This window comes from Apteryx rowi, unplaced genomic scaffold, assembly GCF_003343035.1.
Source record: "Apteryx rowi isolate R43461 unplaced genomic scaffold, aptRow1 scaffold_42, whole genome shotgun sequence".
In the NCBI taxonomy this organism is placed as follows: domain Eukaryota; kingdom Metazoa; phylum Chordata; class Aves; order Apterygiformes; family Apterygidae; genus Apteryx; species Apteryx rowi.
In genome coordinates, this window is record NW_020450665.1 from 645,660 (window position 1) to 667,621 (window position 21,962).

The 21,962-nt window shown below is 36.1% G+C and overlaps 1 protein-coding gene across 1 annotated transcript in view; it reads left to right on the forward strand.

Annotated features, from left to right (window-relative positions):
* Positions 1 to 5,414: 5,414 nt before the first annotated feature.
* Positions 5,415 to 21,962, forward strand: part of ROBO1 (roundabout guidance receptor 1) — a 651,980-nt gene continuing 635,432 nt past the window's right edge. The window contains exon 1 of the mRNA XM_026075994.1: positions 5,415 to 5,502. Coding sequence (XP_025931779.1) covers positions 5,415 to 5,502 — 88 coding nt within the window. The remainder of the gene's footprint in view (positions 5,503 to 21,962) is intronic.

The following is a 21,962-nucleotide window of genomic DNA, read 5'->3' on the forward strand; positions in this document are numbered from 1 at the left end:
CTAGTGTCCATATCTTTCTTTTTTAGCATTAATAGGCATGCCTAGCGTACTAACTCCAGCCAGTCAGCTACTCCAGGACTATTTGATGCTGATAGCTTACCTTGTCATTGCACATTAAAGTTTCTGAGGATTTTGTGACTGGTTGTCTGAAATAGGTTGCCTTCTCTCATTTTATACGTAAGACTTTCCTTTAATTCTGCGTTTACTGATACATTATATGAATTCCAGATTCTGGTGCTGTGGTTCCCAAACACTGAAGTTGGAGCATGTATCAGAAAAGGCAGAGAACGACAAGCACTTGATAACCAAATTTGAGTCCTTGAGAGAACAGCAATCTGGGTGTCAGACAGTGGCAAAGTTCTGAACCCAGGACTATGCAGAACACTGTCAGTTTTTTCAAGTGGCCCTAATTCATGAAATGGCCAGAAATCACTGTTTTACAGTTAATGGGTTCTTTTTTTTTAGCTTTCTCTTTATGCTTCTTGACACTCCAATTCATTCTTTGTACTTTGCATTATATATTTATTGCCTTATAAATACATTGCTTCCTTACACAGAAATCATTCTGCTGCTTGCTCTCTCATTTTTGTACTCCTCCCTGAGGAAAACTCTGTTAAAGTTGTCCCTTATTCAAAATCAATTTCAGCTTTTATAGCCAGACAAGAGAAGGAAATGTTAAAGATTAGCAGAGCTTCTGGTAGAGAGATTGTTTGTGAGGCTGAGACTGGTGGGAGAAAAGATGTTTCTTTTGCCATAAGTTTGGCTCTTCACACTGAACTTTCATGCGTAGGCAGCATATTAGAGGGTATTTAGGATTTAGGCTACATCATATGTCATGTACCACAATTTGTCATCTAATACTGATGTTTGGGTTTCTGCTTCAGTCTTTCATTGGGAGTAGACAAATACAAACAATATGTTGCTAAAATATGGAAAAATGTGGTGTAGTAGAACATGAAATAAGTTGAGCTTCATGAATAGGGGCCACATGTCAGCTCCCTGAGCTGTCTGCTGAAACTATCACTAGAAGGAGTCACAGTCCAGATCCATAGTTGCTCTGCACTGTTAGCTACTCTGGTTTAAATACATTTATATCATTGTAGCTGCTTTGATCTTGGTAGAGCTGATTTACTTGATAACAAAAAAGGATCTGGCCAATTTTTTTTCTTTTTTCCCCTAGTTTCTTAGCCCTCTGTCATTCTTGCTCCTAAGTAGAAACAGTTGAGACAATGTATGGTAGTGCTTTCTTCTCATCCTCCTAGAACTCCAAATAAATTTAGCGTAATAAAGACAGGATGTTTAAAATAGTTCTTCATTTCAGTGATAGATAACTTTAGAGATGATAATGCACACGAGGAGTAAGTTCAGAAGAAGTGGCAGTCTAAACGGAGATGACCAGATGTCCGGGGTCCAACTAGTAGACATTAGGATGTTACAATAAAAGGATGGAAAATCTAGGAAGTTCCATCTGATGTCAGCAGGCCTAACAGCACATGAAAAGCTTTGAGGAATGTCTGTATTCAAAAGGAGTATATATTGTTTCAAAATGAAGATTTTTTTTTTTCTCCCCCCTCCTGTTTTCAGTCAGATTTTGCCAGTCCACTCCAAACTGGCCTTTGGGTACACTACAGTTCAAAATTCTATCTCTTCTGTACGTAAATGATCTTTAGCAGACCACTTCCCCAAAATCACAGACCTTATAGAAGGAGGTTACTTTGGTGAGTCAGGAGCTCAACTGCCTGATCATTCTTTTCTTTTTTCTGTTCGGTGTGCTGTGAAAATCTGGTCCTGCAAAGCTGGTTACCATTTCTGAGACAAATAACAATAACAATCTAATTGTAAAATACAGGAAAAGAAATGAAGATAAAACCAGCATTGATTTTTGGTCTTGTCTCAATGTTTTTACTTCTGCTGCTGTGTGCTGCTCTGACTATAAGTGATAAATAGCACTATACTTGGAAAGTGGAAGAAAATAATTAGACCCTTTCCCTGCATTTACTACAGTGCTTCTTTCCCCTCTGGGTTTGTGCAGTTTAATTTGCCATTGATTCTTTAATGATTATAATGTCATAGAGGAACCAGTGTTTATCTTTATCGTGTGCTGTGGGCGACACGTTGTACCTGAATCTTTTCTTGCACATGCTGGTGTAGATCTGCAGTTGTTTAATATGGAGTTAAGCAAGGTCTGTGGCCAGCAAATTTATGTGACCAGTCCATCATTCTTCTGTCACTGGCAACATTTAATTAGTGCCAGTCCTCATTCTGTAATAGTAGTTTTGCATTTCAGACAGTAAAAGACTAATTGAAGAGAAGGACCAAACACAGGAATACGTAGCTCAGTTTGTATAATCAAAAAGTTAAATGTATATGAATAGAAGTTCTAAATACATTTGGCAGATAGTTTGTGGGCTTTTAGTATATATTAAAGGAAACAGTGTTTTAAATTCCCACCTGAATTCCCTTGGTAGTGATACACTTCTGTGGGTTTCTTCCACTACAGTTGTATGTGGTAAATTGCTAGACTGTGGCAGTAGAATATGATGAGAAGGAATTTGTTTCTGTCTTTCTCTTCTGCTGAACTCAACCTGTATCTGAAAACTCTTTCTGATAATATAAATGATCTTTTTTCAGTTTATCTTCCTCATGATCAGGGTTGCTATTTCAGAAGAAAGAACTATACTCTCAATGTGGAGAATTAGCCTTCTAGTCAGGATTGTTTTCAAGTTACTAGCTATAGGAATTGTTTGTAAACTTTAGATTAAAAAGCTTTGTTTTCATATTAAAGTTATTTTGCTTCATTAGAGCCGTGTTCATTGAAATTTTCCTTAAGATTAATCAGCATTTTAATAACATTGTAATAATTTCAGCTTTTAACATGAAATACTGTATTTAATAATCAAACATGAGGCAAGCAGAATCAGAGAGGAGAAAAAAGTTTTACCAAAAAAGACACTCAAGGTCTGAGTTTCTTGAAGAGTTCTGTCATGTGGAAGGGGATTAAAAAGAAGGCATATTCCACCGATTAAATATAAACAGAAAAGACAAGTATGGGAAAGACAATACTTGGGATTCATGTATAGGATGCCCCTATGTGTAGGGCAAGTCCCATAATGTATGTTGCTGAGATTAATCGTTTTTTTCACATACCAACTTTAGGGTCCGCAAGTCAAATTCTCCCCTCAGAATGTGTGTTTTCAACCCCTATTAACAGTGGTGGGAGTTGTGTCCTGCCAGTGGATGGGAAGACTCATTAAATCTCTGAGTCCATGAATGATTTTGCAATGTATAGTAATGAATTGATTCTTTCACCTTAACATATATAGTGTGAGCACCTCACATTGGAATGACAACATAGAACCGTAAAGAAAAGTGTTATTTTTTTGTTTGGTGAACTGAATTTAATGGGCTGTCTGACTGGCTTTGGGTTAGAAATACCATTCAGGTTGATGTTTGCGAGTGGAAAGTACAGATGTAGAAACTACAGGAATTTGAAGCCAGCTTTGTAAATAGTTTTATTAAGCAAGTCTGTATTGCTGTATAGACTAAGAGATCGATAGTCTAGGCCTGAAGTTGCAAATCCTGATTTCTGCCTTGGAGTCCTGTCATGAATGACAGTTAGAGCACCATGTAGCACCTTGGCCAGTAATTGCTCTTACTTGCTCTGTGCAATTAACATCTGTCGAATTGTTTGCAAGAGAAGAGCAGTGGCAGGGGCGTTTAAAAGAATGGGAATGGAAGAAACTGTTCCTTCATTTGTTGTAGATGAAGGAAAAAAAAGGAAGAATAAATATTTTGTAGGGTTCAGGCAACAGCAGTAGTAGAAAATGGAGTAATATTATTTCTGATTGCTAAGATAATAGAAGCACAGGTGTAACACAAGCAGCAAATGTGAAATGGGGGTGAGAAGGTGATTGAACCTATTCATATTTAACCTATTTATGCATTTTTGAACATCCAGAAGTATCAGATGACACTGAATATTCCCAATAATGGTGTGACTAAATTTCTCTGTCCCAGCAGACTGAACAAGTGACTGACAGCACCATAATTTTTCCCTGTTATGATTATGTCTGATGGCACTTGGGTAATATATGAGTCGCAATCCCAACTGTTCATCTCAGAATAATATTTAGAACTAAGAGGGTAAAGAATATGATGAGAGAGAACTGAGAAGTGTAGTTGTAACCTTATCAAGTTATAACATTTATTGTTGGAACATAGCTTTATAGGTAAGCCTACTTCTTGTTTAGGACTGAGGATTGGGTACAGTGTCTAATTGTTGGTTAGGATCAGACAATTGTGGGCATCTAGTAACTTGGCAAACACTTTGTCTTTTGTCATCAGCAACTTGTCAAGAACCTCAGAAAATATACAATACATGGAACATTTCAGTCATGTTCGTGTTTATTTTGAAATAGAAGGCCCTCGCCAGAAAAAAATAACAATAAAAACTTCTATGTTTTTAAAGATTGTCTGTACTTAATTTAGAGATTTTCTAAAAAACATAACATGTTGCTGAGTACCTGTAAGGGAAAGTCTTTTTTAATGGATAGGTATAGTGTGAACAAAACCTGGAGAGTTCTGGCAGAGTCAGTACTAAGGTGGAAATGTAGCTGGAGTGTAAAAAGTGAGTAGGATGAGGAGAAATTATTTTTGAACAGTGGTGGAATTGTGAATATTTTTCAACTTAGAATTGTAGTGATCAGAAAAATGATTGTCGAGGTCACATTTTAATTCAAAAGATTTGCTCCCTTCCTAGCATTCAATTTTTCTGCCAGTGGCATGGAAATTTTCTGCCCTTGTGAATCCAGAAACTCACTAGAAAGTTGCTTTAAGTGTTCAAAGTCTTACTGGGTAAAATTATCCATAGTTCTCATTCAGCAAAACACCATGTCACAGGAAAACTTGTGTGCTAGTGTAAAGTTTTAACCATGCTTATGTAGGGTTGAATAGCACTGAAATGTGTTCTTCAACTTTTACAAGTGTTTAAGTATTTACTTGAACAGGGATGGATTAAACCTGCACTGAATTATCTTGCAGAACTGAGCAATTGCTTTGATAACTTGGGTTACATGACAGCCCAAAGAATGTGCAGTGCTTACAATCATGCATGTGTACTATGAGGTTTCTCACACCTACCTTTAAAGTATCCTTTTCAGGCCAGTCTGCTCTGGAAGGATAGTTAATATATTTCTGGTTATAGTTTACAGCTTCCTAAATGTTAGAAAATTTAATGTTATTTTAATAGTTAACTGTATTGAAACCAGCAAACTTGACAGAAGTTATACTGGAAAAAATGGTTTGAAAGTACCTTAAAATTATCATTGATCCCTTCTATTCTTATTTCCATTTCTATTGCAGATAACATTTACATTAGTGCTGCTGAACTGGTGTAATGCAAGGAAGGACACATCATGAAATGGAAACGTTATCCTTTTTTGATTGTAGTAGCTGTATTCAGCCTTTCCAGATGCCATCAGTTAGTTGGTCAGCTTATTCCAGGTAGGTACCTTGTATTTAAACATGAAGGTTCGTATTTTTWTGAATTAACTCGATGTCAGTGTGAATATATCCATGTACGTACATAAAGTACTCTCTCCATATATTTACATGTGTATATGTGCATGTGTGGGTGGTAGATGTGTGTGAGTATATTTAAAAGACAGAATTTAATACACACCATAGAGTCTACACAGCAATGAATTGCATTTTGATTACAAGGGAAAATACATAAAAGGAGTGGTCTGAAAATATAAGTATGAGAAGGTTAAGGTGGCTATTAAAACATTCCTTTGATTAATACCGTTCATGGTGGGAAGAAATAGAGTGCAGAAACAGACTTGAAGTTCAAACAGAACAGGAAATCTATAGAGAACATTCCTAAAGAAGAAAGAAAATAGCAGACCACTGCAAATGTGAAATAGCTGAAATATGGTGCTTTCAGGGAAGTTCTAGCAATCAGTTATCATCCTGATGTCTGCATATGGCAAGTCTTACTAGGGCAGAGAAGAATAATAAATATGTACAGAAATGTCAAACTACTATTCAGCTTTAAAAAGAAAGGTAGTAGTAAAATAGGTAACCTACACCATTCCACTTCAGTGAGCAGTGGATTTTTAATGAAGCAACATACAAGAAACAAAAATCTGTTTTTTTGTTTTTTTAGAGTAAACTGGTAAGAACAGCTTCTGAGTCATTCTGAATCATCTTTAATATTTTTTATTAAAAACTGAAACACACGTTCAGTGGTACTGTTATTAATGTACACCCTTTCAGTAAAATGTAGGAAGTGTCAATAGACATACAAAAAATAAAGTGATATACTGATTTTTTGTTTTACTGTTTTGAATCTGATTAACAATGTAGAAGACTACTGGCTGGATTTATAACCTGGATATGGTATGTGTGGAGAATTCTGTGCCTGTACAGTTCTTGTCTGTATATCGGTCAGCAACTAGCTTAAATACAGACTCCTCAAAGAAAAGAGAAAAGAGAAGGTTTTTCGCTCAAGGGTATGTTGACCTATAACGAATGGCAATCCATAGAAAGTAAATTAAGGAAATTAATTGATACCTCTTTTGGGGGGGGGAGGGGGTGGTTATTGGTTTCAAGTGCGTTATGTAGGAGAACCTAAAAGACTATGGAATAAAAGAAAGTGTAAGTTAAAATTATCATCTTAAAAATTTGACCTCAGACTTCAAACGTCATTTCAAAGCAATTTGCCTATCAGACATCCACAGCTCTTTTTAAAAGGAATGCCTCCAGATGCCAATGTATTTTCATGATAGCTACCTCCATCCACTTGCATTGGTTTCAGTTTAGTCATAGCTTTGTAGACTCTACTAAAAAGGCTGTTTACATTGTATTACTTTTTCCATCAAATTAGTTTCAGAATAAAATCACAAGTGGCATTTTTATTTTGTCCCTGCTTTGTAATTTTCATCACAGACCTCAGACTTGAACCAAGAGATTACTTTCCTTGGCCAGACATCAGTGTGCTCAGCCTAGCTGGCAGGGTGCCAGAAGTGTGATTATCACAAAAGATCAAATAAAGCAGGATTTTTTTTTTTCTTTAAGCAGTTCATCCCATTCATTTTGCTCTTTTCATATCTTCTACTTACAAAGGCATGTCTCTCTTTAATTTTTTTAATGCACAGAAAGAGAGCTGTGCAAAATCTCAAACTTTTTCCTCCATTTAATGGGAAAAAAGCAATGATGCTTCTTTGGAACTCTGCTGTATCCTTAAAAAAAAAAAAATCATTAGAGCAGTAGATAACGGCTTTTACTGAGGACTGCAGAAAGCACATAAGGTAGCAGCTGAAAACCTGTGAACATAATATTACTAATGTAACTATTTTATTTCAATAAAAATCTGATCATGCTTTCAAAATAACACATTCAATGAAATTATTTCTATACCATCTGCCCTGTGAAACCTTTAAAAAATGAAATTTTATTGTTTCAAACTCTTTAGTTCTGTCTTACCTAAAAATCTAAAATTGTTGCAACTTATGATATAGCTGTAATTTCATACRATAAACTAGCTGAAATATTTTAAAGCCTAACCTCAAAACTGGAATTCTTGACTTCAGTGAAATGTGATGAATATAAATGATGATCTTATAACTTTGAATCATTTATTGCAGTTTTTGCTGAATCTTTTCATATATTCTTGTTGAGTCTCACTCCTTTGCATATGGGGTCCACAGGGAAGTAATGTCTCCCCCCCTTTATTAAAAGCACAGCTGAACCTTTCATCTTGTGTCATTACATCTTACCTCTAATTCACATATAAAATACACTCTCAGTTCCACTGTGGCTGTCTCCTGAGGCATAGAGTATCTCTGCCTTGGCACATCTTTATTTAATCAGAGTTGAACATATCTAAGAAAGATGTGATTTTTCTTTCCAGTTGCTCTGCATATTTAAAAGCTGGGTAACTTGATAGTTGATTTTAAAGTCACTGATCTAAGAAAACATGACATGAACTAATTCTGTATATGTATAGATGCATACATTGAGCCCTATGTTTTTTAGATAAGTCATTGAAGGGTTTTTTTTAAGTTATCAGTTACCACATTGTCAAGAATGCGTTAAAATAAAAAACAAAAAAACAAGCAACAAAAAAAAAAACAAAACACCACCTGCAGCAGAAGATTTTAATAGCTTAAGCTGGGACACTTTTTTGCCAGTTTACGTCAATAGAAGTGAGTGCAAGCTTTTCAGATTTAGGGCCTGATACAAAGGCAGTAGGAGCATTCCTCATGTGCTTGGTTGGGCTTGGGATCAGGTCCTTTAGCAGGGAGTATTGTGGAAGGTGAAAATGCCATGCTGAACTGGAACAGATTCCAGATTTGTGGAATTCAGTCAATTCTTGAGCTCTACAGAGATACCTGGACCGAGAAAGCCTTGTAAAAGCATGGAACGACAAATTTCATATGCTTCTGGTAGACTAGACTAGTAGATTTTTGCAACAGAATTCTTTGTAGATTTTAGGGAAAGGAGGACGAGTGAAAAACCTCTTTTGAACACAGTTTTTTGAAAGGTTTTGATAGACAGTTGTAGACCTCTGTGGTCATGAATGCCTGAGCAAATACTAATGCTGTAGTATTTTCATCATTTTTCAGTAAAAATGATTGTTTTTCTGATACTTTTTTGGATTTTTAAATGTGTAAAATACATTTTTTTTCCCAGGAAATTAGTTTCTTTTAGGAGATTCCAGTCAAACAAAATATAAAGTTGAGAAACATGTTTCATTAGTGTAAGTTTAAAAAAAAAACTTCTCTGATAATCATAGAAGTTTACTGAAGTCTTGAAGAGAACCAGCTCAGAATTTGACCTCTCCCAGAGTAGACAAGAATATTTTGAATTTCCTTTTTCCTAATACTTCTTGGCTCATTACGAGATAAAATAGACTTACTACCCTAGCTTTTTTCCTCTTTTAACACTTGACAATTATTATTCATAATGAAACTTCCATAAATGCAAATTTTCTTTTTCCACTGCCCGTAGCTTTTAACTAGAGTAGGCACCTTCCCACTGTGCCCACCTTAGAGGCTACACCAAGCTGTAAACAATCATAATTAGAATCTGGAATCTTTTCCATCAGAGCTTTCATCAAATGAATCAAAATTCAGTAGCATCATTAAGTTCTGCCTTTTCTATCAGATTATTTGTAGTAATTTTTAAAATCACTCTTAACTTTTCAGTCCTCAAGAATCTCAGACCTGGCTAGTGAAAATGTCTTATAGATTTGTAGGTTTCCTTTTTTGCTTGCTTATCAAACCACSGAATTTGTTATATGAATATGATACTATGTGTTTATATGCATGATTGTTACATTTTGACAAATTCTATATTCCCTGTTTCCTGCAACCTGTGAAGCTACCTTGAAAAAATAATTCCTAGCACTTAAAGATCTTCCTCTCTTGCTTTAGAAAGAGGATGACTGTCTTTTGTAATGTAATGTGTGCTCACTCATTTTTCTGTGCTTTTAAAGTGCCTGAATAAATTTTCAGTGAAATAACCAAAATAAATCTCTGTGCTCTGAATAAGGCATTGAATAGTTGAGTTAAAGAAGTTGATTGGTTTTACATTTTTTCCGAGAACAATGGTAAAATGTTCAGCCCAACTCAAACCATGGGTTAACCACTGGTTGTCTTTGGACATAGGCTCAGAGGCAAAGAGAATTGGATGCTCGAATTCTATATAAGCCCCTAATTGTGAAGCTGCAAAGGAACCATAAAGATTGAGCCAAGGAGATCAAGAGTGACCAGTTCTCTGTTGATACTTTTCAAGGAGTAGGGTATAGGATTTGAATCCCTTCAATCGAGAGATTGAAGATTTCATCTATACTGAGCTGATAACTAAAAGATGGTGATTTTGTTGATTTTTGTTTTTGTTTTGTGATGAGCCAGTGAGCGTTTCAGAGTGCCTGAACAGGACAGTGAAGTTTGTAGGTCACAGAGGAAATAAGCTGAAGGATAGATGCCAAAAAGCTCAAACCTGATGTAAAGCCAAGCCTTCTCAGGAATAGCACTTTATATGCCAAGGGTATATAAATTCTAAAAACAGAGGAATCTATGACTTAACAGCATCAAATTTTTAAATTACATGTAAATTCCACTTATGTTCTTAGTTGGATCTGAGCCCGGATGAAGGTAACCTTTAACTACTTTTGATTAAAGGCTCATATATAGATATAGGACTGGAAGTGTTCTTAGTGTGTAGTTCTGGTATGTACGTACGCTTGTAGATTAATGGAGAAATCTCTGGAGGACATCTAGTTGTTGTTTGGGGGGGGTGGGGGGCAGAAGGTTCAGAACAATGCTGTCTTCAAAGTTAGACCAGGTTGCCCAGGGCCTTGGCCAGTTGAGTTTTGAACATCTCCAAGGATGGAAATTTCATAACCTCTTTGCATAACCTTAGCCACTGCCAAGATGAATTTTTTTTCCTAATATCCAGCTGGAATTTCTTGTCCTGCAATTTGTGACCCTTGCCTCTTTTCCTTTCACTGTGCACCTCTGAGTAGAGTCTGTCTTTCACTTCTGCAAAACTTTCCATAAGGTGGCTGAAGACTACACTTAGATCCCCCCGTTGAGTTCTCTGTGCTTAACAAACCACGTCTCCTCAACCCTCCCAGTATGTCATATGCTCCAGCTCCCTGACCATCTCAGTGGCCCTTCTCTGGACTCTCCCCTGTTTTTCTATACCTCTCTTGGAGTGAGTGGCCCAAAACTGGACACRCTGTTCTGTCCGCAGTCTCACAAATGCCAGGTGGAGGGAAATAATGTCTCCCCTTGACCTACTGGTTACGCTCTCACTAATGCATCCCACGATGTTGGCAGCCTCCCCTGGGGCAAGGGTGCACTGCCAGTTCATGTTCAGCTTGTCCACCAGGACCCCAGATGCTTCTGTCATGTTCTTAGCTTTCCATCATACACTTTATGCCTTTTACCTTGGAAGGGATCACCTTGGAGGAATGGTTCTGTTGACAAAAACTGAGGTGGCAAGAAATATGTTTTGGTACACATTGTCCTGTAATTTTGTTTTCACAAGCTTTGTGAAATGTTAGTCATGGCCATAAGTTATATCTTTACAATTCTAATTTAATATAACTTAGACAAATGGCACCTGTAAGTGATGTTTAGTAATGGCTGATGATTCAATGTGTTCTTTCCAGTTGTAAGTGCTCCCAGGTTTGTAGATTACAGTATTCAATGTTAAATTCAGAGAAACTAGTCAGGCAGTTTTAGCCTTGCTGAAGTCAATCCAGTTTAGTTCCACAGCAGAACATGTGGAAAGATGTTTCTGTCATCCATGTCTAATTAACTCAAAAAAGGCAGAAAATATTTTTCAACTCAAATTTCAAGAATACCTTCGCCTTTTGGCTAACCCCTAACAAAGAAGAATCTCACAGCAGAAAGGTTGTAGAAAATAGACGAGATAAAAGAGAAAAATGGTATCCATTCCCATGTAAAGTAAGTGTGTGTGTGTGTGTGCGCATGTGTGTGTGCACCTGCCTGCCTTTTCCTTCCTTCCTATCCCTGCAATAAACATAGGATATACTATAACCTTTTGTAGAGGGAAAGAGGTACAAACTGAGGTCTTATCACTACTTTGAAACATCCAATTTGACCAGCATGTATTTGTATGCAGGTGTATGCAATTTTGTGAAGATATGTAACTACATAAAATTTTCAGCTGGTAACTCTTAAAACTGAAAAACTGTATTACCTCATGGAGTATTCAGTTGTCTTTGAAGTGCAGGGTAATATGCTATTTAAAAAATATCTTGCATTAATTTATATTCTTGCATCCCAGTATTTATGAATTAATGCTAGGTCACCTTATGTTACGATACAATGTATTTGTCATCAAAGAAAAATCATATGTTAGCTTGTATAATTTCCATTRGGAGGCTGCAAACCAGATTACTTTATAACAAAAGAGAGAATCATTTCTTACTATCAGAAAATGGGAACTGTATAGTAAATCTCATATACTGATTTGAGTTAATCTAACTACATAATGGTCACATAATTTCCCTAGTCATCCCTGCTGGTGGAAGTAAAAATGTGTAGCTCTTACTCTTGATTTGTAGTATTATGACTAAATTGGTTCTGATTCTATACAATACATGCTAGCTGATTTTTACAGTTTTGTCATATCTTACTTTTTCGATTTTGATTGAYGCCAACACATTTTCAAAGTTCTCAGATTGTTTCACATTTCTTGGCTTTATGGCACGACCTTAGTCCCCCCCCCCTTTTTTTTTTTGTGAAGATGACAAGGGTTTGGAAATCCTGTCAGTAGAAATGTTGTGCCTTGAAAGAAGACAAATATTGAAGGTGTGTGTGTGGGGGGGGAAGCACATGCCTTGCCTTCTAGAGATTGTCACTGTGTATGCTGAGGTCTTAATAAATGAAAAGATTGCCAGCTGTACTTCAATTCACTGTTTCTTTATTAGCCTTTAAAAAGGAATAAATAAAGCATGACACTTTATTTAATTGTCTGAATAGATGGAGACAAACTAAGAGGCACAGTCAGCTGCAAGACACTTAATGAAGAAATCCAGATTTTTAATCTAGCTGTAGAACACACAACTATTCTGCTTTGATGATGTGGCCTTTGTGGTGAACCTGACTGGAAGACCACACGTGCTGCTCTCTCCTCCTAATTAAGTCATCAAAATGCACTGGAGCAAACTGAGTGACTTGCGTAGACCACTATAGGTAATTTTAGTTCGCCTRTTTCTTGGTTAATAGAAGGTGGCACTGTTCTAGATGATGACTGATAGAGGTTAGATGCTACAGCTGCTATTACTGTGCCTGCAGGTAGACCACTGTATAAACAGCGTGTGTGTGTATGTGTATGTAAGAAAGGGCACTTTGCTTTGTTTCCCTTTTTTTTTCCTCTACTTTTTGAGGAAGTAATCCCAGGGGAGTTTCCTCTGTTTTTCTTCCCTAGTAGCCTCTGTCTCCTGTTATCTTCAAAATATTCCACTTGTTTTGAATGCTCTGACAGAGCATTCATTGAGTCTCTGAAACTTATCTTAAAGTTTTGGAAAGGCTGCCTACAAAAATAAAAAAGTAAAAAAGGCAACAATGACTATCAAGTGCTTAAAAAAAAGTGTGTGTATATATGTGTGTGTGAAATATTTATATCTATATCTCTCTCTATATATAAATAAAACATCCTGATGAGCAAATCAATTTTTTGAGTATGGTTTAGATTGGTCTGTGTGTGTGTGTGTGTGTGTGTATATATATATATATATTTTTTTTTTTTAACATGAAGACCTGATTCTGAAGCTTTTTAAAGAGAAAAATACACTAATTATGAAATGACATAATCGGGTCTTGAAAGTTATTCCTAGGCATTATAAACTTACGAAATTATGCTGAAAAACTCTCCTAACTTACATAACTGACACTCCAAAGTTGATAAGGTTACTGTAAAGGTGTTTGTCTATAATAATCTAAGAATGCATTTGCTTGAATTCTTCAATAAAGTTTGCTGTTTCTTCATATGGTTAATGAAGAGATGGGCACAAATGCTATATGTATGCATGCTAAACTATATATTTACAGATAATATAAATAGAATTTTGACCTGAAGTTATTCTACATATGTTAAAACTAAGAAGTTTTTCTTTACATAATTCCTCAATTTTTCTGAGAACAATTTTTGGTTACAGAGGTACGGCACAAAATGACGTAGAGTCATAGAGATTCAATAATCTAAATCTAAGTGATGATTCAGTAATCTTAGATGATGAATCCGTTAGCGCTTCAAAGCAATTTAATATTTTTAACATTAATTACAAAACTAATTTCAGTCATATCAGTGGAAGAATGTAACAATTTACAAGTGTGTTTTCACATGTATGGCTACTCAAGTGGTTACCGTAGGCACATCTGCACTTGCTAATTTATTTTCAATGCTGTGAAGTAGGGTGTTTAGAGATTCTTTATTAAATATTTTAATAAGTGTCTAATATAATATTTGTACAACTACTGCCTTGGCAATGGTTGATTTATATACACCTGTGTCTGCACGTGTAGAAAAATGTCCTTTTGTCAGAGACTGCCACTTTAGTTTTGCACAAAGTTCACAGGAAATATCTACCTTTTGTCTAATCTGAACTTTAAAGCCCAGTGGAAGTGATGAAAGCAAAAAAAGGCTTATTTTTTAATATAAGCATATATTCTATTATCATATAAGCTTATATTTTTAAGTTCTTTCTCAACCTTAACTATTGAGTTATGGCAGTAACATCTATTGTAAGTATCATACAGGAAGGTGTATCTGACTAGTTGCTTTGTGTTATTTATTCTAACTTTTTTTAAATGTTAGTTGATACATRTTTATCAAATACAGTTTAAAATCACCACCTATTACCTGGATCCCGGGAGAAACTTACAGTTCATATTCGGAGGAGTAAATATTTTATATTTGATAAATTAGACTAAGCAATAAAAGTATGTATATATCACCATGACTTTAAGAAAGCTTATATTTTTGTTAATAACAGCTAAAATATTTTTCCTACATTAATTATTGTACATTACTTGTCAAAATAACAAGTCAAATATTCTATGTCTGCTAATACTAAATCAGTCTTCTGTGCTTCCTCTGTTGTCTGAAAACAAAGAAACACCTGTCCTTTTAAAATGATTTTTGCTTAAGGCATTTTTACAGGCTATCATGAAGATAAGACACCTTAACAGTGCTGTGAAGCACATCTAGTTAGCCATTTACTGTTAAGCTTCCATGGTTAGACATTTCTTTAATTATACTGTGGGTGTTTTTTTTCCTTTGTCTTTTTTTCTTCTCCCCAGCATTACCCTAAGGGTAAAATTTAATGATATTATTTATAACTTGTTTTTGAAACTAGATCATAGATGAGTGAGGCTTATGCCTACTTCATTTTGACATGCAGCTGATGTGACCTCTAAGGTCACACTTCTAATATATGAAAATAAAAAGGCGGTTAATTGTTCCCAACATAAGGATGGCTTTTTTTCTTCCTTCGTTTCTCTTTTCTTTGTAAAATACATCAGTTATTCCTATCAAGATTTTACTTACAATACTCCCTACTCACAGTAAGTATTTCCAGTTCACTTTACATCCATTTGGAGGAGTTATATAGGTACATGCAAAATTAAAGATTGTGTTTATGTACAATACCATTTCATAAAACACATTTTATTATATCYACTAACACTGATACAAAAATATGGTACCAAACTAGCACAGAATTGGTCACGATCTTTCGAAATTGCGTGATGTCTGTAAGCATATGCCTATCTTTAATTGTATGTTAAACTAATATTTCTAGGATAGTTTAGTGCTTAAAATTTGGCACAGCCTTAAGCTTCTTTGCTGATTTGGCCCGTAATACTTAAATAAACGTAAGGGTTTTTAAAATACAGTACCCACAGCAAATTCTATTAATCAGTTTCTGCTGTCTCTTTTGGGAACACTTCTAAGTGCATCTTTGCTTGTGAACGGTAGCTGATGAAGGTGGATTTTATCTGGCTATTAAATCAGGACTAGTTCAGAATTGGAGCTAACAGAGAGGATGTAGCCTGTGGATGCTCATGACTGCATCTTCCACTGAGAAAGTGGGAAATTTTGGAGTTTATCGAAAGTTTATACAGGGTTAAGTAAGAGCTAAATTACCTCTTGGTTGCATGTGTTCAGTTGCCTCTTCAGTCTGTTCTCTGATAGGCTGCGTGTGAGTTCATTGTTCTCCAGTTCCCACTGGTTTATTTCCTGTATTTTATTATTTTATTTGCTTTTATCAAATGTTTTTAACATCTGATAAAACAGCTTTACATCCTTCAGTTTTTAATTTGTATACAATCTGAAATACCTGTCACTGCTTTACTATAAACTTTAGGTTTACTTCAACCAACTTTGCACAAAGTTACTCCCCATTTTTAAATTTCAGAACTTTGGTGGCCTGCTTCTGATATAGCACTTGTGGATTGGTTGTTTCTATTCTTAAATTAGATCTGTTGCAGGGGAGAAAGTTTTGTACAGTATCTTTGCTTCAGCATTTGGATTGAACAAGGTAGTTTGGATTGGTCTTGTAAGTAAATCAGTGCAATTTAACACGCAGGTTAAAAATGGCATTTGGAATTTGGTGGTGCTCTGTCCTATACTTTCCAAATGTACAGACAGTTCTGAATCCAAATTTGAATTAAAATGCACAAAATTGGGGAATGGGAACAAGACATATGACTAATATCTACCTGGTTTATTTTCTATAGTTTTATAATGTATCTTTTAAAAACTATTCTGTCTTTGAAAAGACCCTACTACATAGGCCAAATGTTACCTTAAGTTCATCTCTCTCCAGTATTCACTAAGTTTGCCTGAATTGAGCTCCCTGCTGTCATGGCTGGATTACTTCTGGGACCAGAGCTAGCTTATTTAAAGTTAGCCTGGGACCTTGACTTTACATTGCAGTCTGCTGTGCTGTCACTGTCTGCTGTCTTTATTTGGTGGTGTTACTTTTCTTGTGAGATTTCATAGCGTTTTATCCTATTGTAAACATTTATAAAGTTATAATATAACTTGTAATGAAGTTGGATTCAAATTACTATTTCTCCGTATTCCATTATTAAGGTTTTTCTTTCCTGTATATTTTGAAAAACTGTATAGAGGGTTTTTTTAACAGGAAACATTGCAAGAAAAAGTTGTATGTGTGTTAGCAGGAAAGTCTGAATCATCTACTATTTCAAGGGAATTAAGTACAGTGAGAAAAAGGATGGTTTGAGGTCAGTCATAGCTTATGAAAGTATTCAGTCAGTGTCAAGGCTGGCTTTGCGTTCTGATTCAAAATATTTAGCCTTTCTATTACTGCAGAAACGCCAATCAATCTGGATTACAGTCACCTTGTAAAAAAAAAAAGTGAAATACATTGGTTATCATTTGCAGAACAGTTGATTTTGCTAATTCAGAGAGATGGACAGAATATTGATACTAGAAATAGAGGCTATCTAGTCTGTCCTGTTTTCAAGAGGGACTAAAAGCCTGTATTTTATATGCGGTAACTGCAATTATATTGTTGTAATTGATAAAAGGATATGTGTTCCACACTGAAATGGAAGGAAGATCTAGAGTAAAACTGCTCCATTCTAGGCCTAGTATATAGAATATGTGATAGATGATGACACAAGTATTACTGTTTCATGTTTGTAGCAAATCGTAAGCAATATTTTAATCCTGCAGTGCCAAAATAATGAATTTCATTAAAGGGCCACAGGGTATTCTCAGTCACCATTAAGACTTGCTAATAATTTGACTTCTGTCAAATTGAAGAGTTATGTAATCTGATTTTTTCTCCTACTGAATCCTTCTTACTTCCTGTTTTAATATTTGTGTTTATGCAGTCTTATAGAGGTACATCAGCAGCTATTCTGATATATTTAGACTATCATTTTTCATTCTGCAACTCTAAAAGAATGCCTTACAGCCTTTTCTCTGCAGAACTCTTCACTTCTGCCTTGTGGATATTTTCTATATTTGCTCTATTTTTCTTTTGTCTGCTGAAAGCAAGTCAAATATACAAGAGTAGCCTGAAATTGTTATACTTCTGCAATTATTTTATCATTCCTTCTTGTCTTATTCAGTTCCAGCTATACAGCAAAGTTCTTGATCACTTGGAATGTTTATCTGAGTCTTTAGTAATGATTAAGCAGTGAACATTACTGTGTGATTAACAGTTCCCATTATAGGACCTACATTTTGACAAACTTAATCATTTGGATTGAAATTTTCTGYGTTTCCAGGTGAACCAAATTCATTTGTTTGTTTAATGCAAGAGAAGTGGTTCGGCTTTTTTTTTTCTTCTTCAAGAAGAGATCAGAAAAAAGGACTTTTTGGCCCCTGTTAGTACGTATTTGATATTTTGGAGCAGGAACTTGAAATTTGGCAGTGGGGCTTGTCTTGGAGTACATCACTTAAATGTACTCCAGTTGTATAAGCCCCTGAAATCTCGTTTTCAGCAGCTGATACTGGATTTGACAGTTGATATATTGGTGGAATTTGACAAAGATTCTTTTGAAGTTCTCAGACTGCAAAGGATGAGCAAGACTTCCCCTGTGATCATTGCTCCGGAAGGATAGGAGCTGGACCTTGGTAAAATGATCAGGAAGACCCTGTACCTAATCCTTTATTCTCTTAAAGGGATGCCAAATAAGTAGCCAGGAAGGAGCTACTGGCTGGAAGAGCCGATGTGATGAAGATGATGTGGGGAAAAAAGTCAGAGGATGTTTGAAATAAGGAATTAGGAAAATAAAGAGAACCTACCCTGAAATTGGATCTGATGGCGAAAAGACAGAGTGGGACAAGGACAGAAGGAAAAGGACAGAGAGGGATTGGGGCAGAATAACATGATTTGTAAGCACAGCAGTCCTAAGAGCCTGCAAATAAAGTTGGGAAGTCTCATCCTTTACTACCTTCAGAGAGTGATATCCTATTTGTGCTTGGGTTTCTCTGGTAGATCATTTGAAGAGATCTGTATCTCTGCCTCATTCATACTGCAGGAGAAGTGCAGAGAGGGAGCTACCGTGTTGCCTCTCATGTTGGGATCTCTTGGGATCTGCAAGATGCTGTTCAGATGTTCGCTCAGCCCCAGGAGTTAGGAAACACCCCTGGACCTCATACTTTGAGGCTGTCTAGTTCCTCATGATGAAGGGCAGAAAGAGGACAAGCCAAAGAAATGGCACACAATAAATTAAAAGAACATTGGAGTTGCAAAACTAAATGTTATGAGGAAACCATCACCAGTATTGAAGTTGAGAATGCTGAATGAGTGGCATCTGTGTCAGTTGAGTATATCCACACTGTGTTCTTATTTACTCCATATTATTATCCTGTTTAGTAAATCATAAGATAGCATTTCATGATAGCACCTGTATGTCCATAATCTCAAAACTCCTTTGCAGATACACTACTCTCTACCATAATACTTTGCATGTATCCTAGAAATCTTTTTGCRTATATACGGTTGTCGTCATCTTTTTAACTTAGTTTAACTTATATGGGAGATAGGCACAGTAAGTCTGCATGTAAATAAGTTTGTCCACTCTTCTACCATTTTTTTTAAACCTCTTTCCTTCAGTAATCTTTGAATCCATTGACCAATTTTTAGGGACTTAACAGAAGAAGAGAGTTCACAAAGATGTGAAATTCCTGTGAGAATTGACAGCTATGTAGAGAAAGACACCCAGATTTGTACCCCCAGATATGTACTGCTCATTAGCATATGTGTGAGAGAATGAGCCATGGTACATGTTGGGAGTTTGGGCACATGTAATGAGGGCACACGGAGGTCAGCAAAGGAAGGAAGAAAGAGAAAATATGCAGAGGGGGTGTAGAGGAACTGAAGTAGAAGTGGAGTCACTTCTGAGAAGATTTTGGAGGGTATTTCATAAAGATCTGGAATTACCATGGTGGGAGAATGTAAGAGAATAGAGGGTTATGCTTTTTTAGACTTAATGCTTATGGAACAATTTCTTTTTCTTCCGGACCATGTCAGGATAACATTGTATACTGCCATTTTTATAGTGCCTGTCTTGTTTACTGTGCTGCCATAGAGAACTGGAATCCATCCATGCATCTGCCACAGGTTTCCTAAGTGCTGCTGCTTAAGAGGCTTCAAACAAAATACTGACAGAATGCTATTAATAGCCCACACCTTGTTTCATGGGTTGCCTAATTCTACTCTCAGGGCTGGATTTTCCAGCAACTCTGAGCCTTTACTGTTAGAATCAAATGCAATTGAAATTTTCATCACAAAAAAAATGGAGCATTAAATAAGCCTAAAAAATTAAGACTTAACGTATCTCAGTTTATCTGTACAAAATTGGTGGATGTTCTAGATGATTTTGAATGGTAGGCCTCAATTCCTTTCCAGCTGTATGATGCAAGAAATAATACCTTACTTGCATGGGGTAAAGCTAAATTTACTGGTTTTGAAGTTCAGATACTTGGGAGTATAGCATGCCATGAGGATGCTAATAAAATAGAGAACTTCTAAACTTTGTAATATCCTACCATATCTATTGCTTCACAGGCCTGAATCTTGTGTTTTCAGTATTTTGGAGGAAAAACTCAATAAGATTTTACCCATGACTAAGCTTTGGTGCTACTCTGTACAAAACTCTGCATGTAACTGTTCAGAAGTGGCAGCCTAACAACACCATAACTTTTGTCAACAAACTTTTAAAATCTCARATATTTACAAACAGAACAAAGATTATTTGTGAACAACTTCTCAAAACTAAGAACTCCTGGTTTTCTTAATACAAGCTTTTCTGTGCTGTATTCTGTAGCTCACTGCAAGCTTCCAACACACTGTCCAGGTCTGTTGAATTCCCATCAAATAAGTAGGATTTTTTTCTTTTGTGCTGATGCTTAGTGTTCTTCATCCATCCTACTGACATCATGGATGCAGTTACATAATGCTATATGGTAGATAAGTGTATCTGAGCTGATCACTTAGGCTCTAATCACTTTATACTCAACAAGGAGAGGCAATTCAGGGCATAACTGATGTGTCCTATATGCATATTTGAGATTGTTTTCCACAATTGCCAGTTTTTGTCCCTTCACTAAAGGAGTTTGGATTTACCTTCAGTCAGATAAATCCCATCCTTGGTGTATGAATTCTCTTTGACAACTGGGCTGCCTCCAGTCTAAATAGTGGGTATGCAGTGGCTTATCTTACACATATTGTTCCTATAATTATCCAAATCAAGGATCAAGACAGCGTATACTGTGGCTGTCTTCATGAACCCACATTTTTCCTGTTTTCTTTCCAGGAAAACTAAAGCCTAGAATAAAGGCTTTGGTGCTTGCCTGATGCATGGATCAGACTGAAAAAGTACTGCTAGATCCATTACTTTATGCATAGCATAAAAGTCTTCATCAGATTTTAAATGTACAGCCTTTTCCATTGTCAAGCTGATGAGATGACTGAGGATGCTTTCTTACAGGAAAAGTCTTTCCCTACGTGTTATGGATAGCAACTCCAAACTATATAGAAAGCTTGTAGCTCTAGTCCAGAGAAGGAAAGTATTTGCGACTCATTAGAAGATCCCCATATTCTCAAAAGTAAGCGAGGCTATGGGAATGCATGATACATTTCATTGCATTGTTTTGACCTTGTGCTGTCAAAGAGGAATTTCATAACCCTTTGTAAGGTCTTTATTATATTCCTGTGTTCTGGGAAGGGACTCTAAAGAGACTGATTTAAAAAAAAAAAAAAAAAAAAACAACTAACTTGAAGCAGGAGTCACAAGCTTCAGCAGCTGGGCCAGGTCTCAGAAGGGGAAAAAAGGTATAGAATCTGCTTCCTGAAATTAAGCCTAGAGTTTTAAATCCAGACACAGAGCCTGACAGATAATCAGTCTCAGGAAACATAAAAGCGCAATATGCAAAGCCTGAGGAGATAAAGTAGGAGACGGTTATGAAGGTTTGTAACTTGCCTTTTCTAGACCCTGAGGGTCTGAATTCATGCTGACTTACATGTTAAATTGAGACACCTGAGGGTAGGGTCTCTCTGCAGACAAGGTTGAAGTGGGCTGAATTATTGCTTGACTACCTGTGTCTTCCTGTTGACTAAAGAAGGGACCGTTAATGATAGCTGGTGAGTGCCTAATGTTAGATCCGATAAGGCAAGTCCTTTTTTCTCATCTAGATACTGCAGAATCTTCACAGCAAATAATCCAGCTACAGTCTCCAAGCTAATAACTACATTCTCCTTTTCTGTTGAAATAGGAAATATGTACGCTGTATATGAAGTAGTACCAACATTGTGAAGCAACCTTGACATCAATTGCTCTAGTATGGATCAAGTAATTTTTTTTACACACCTCAGATTCCCCCAGGCTCTCTGAGTATAATTCTAATTTGCCTTATCCTATTTTTGTCACAGAATGTGT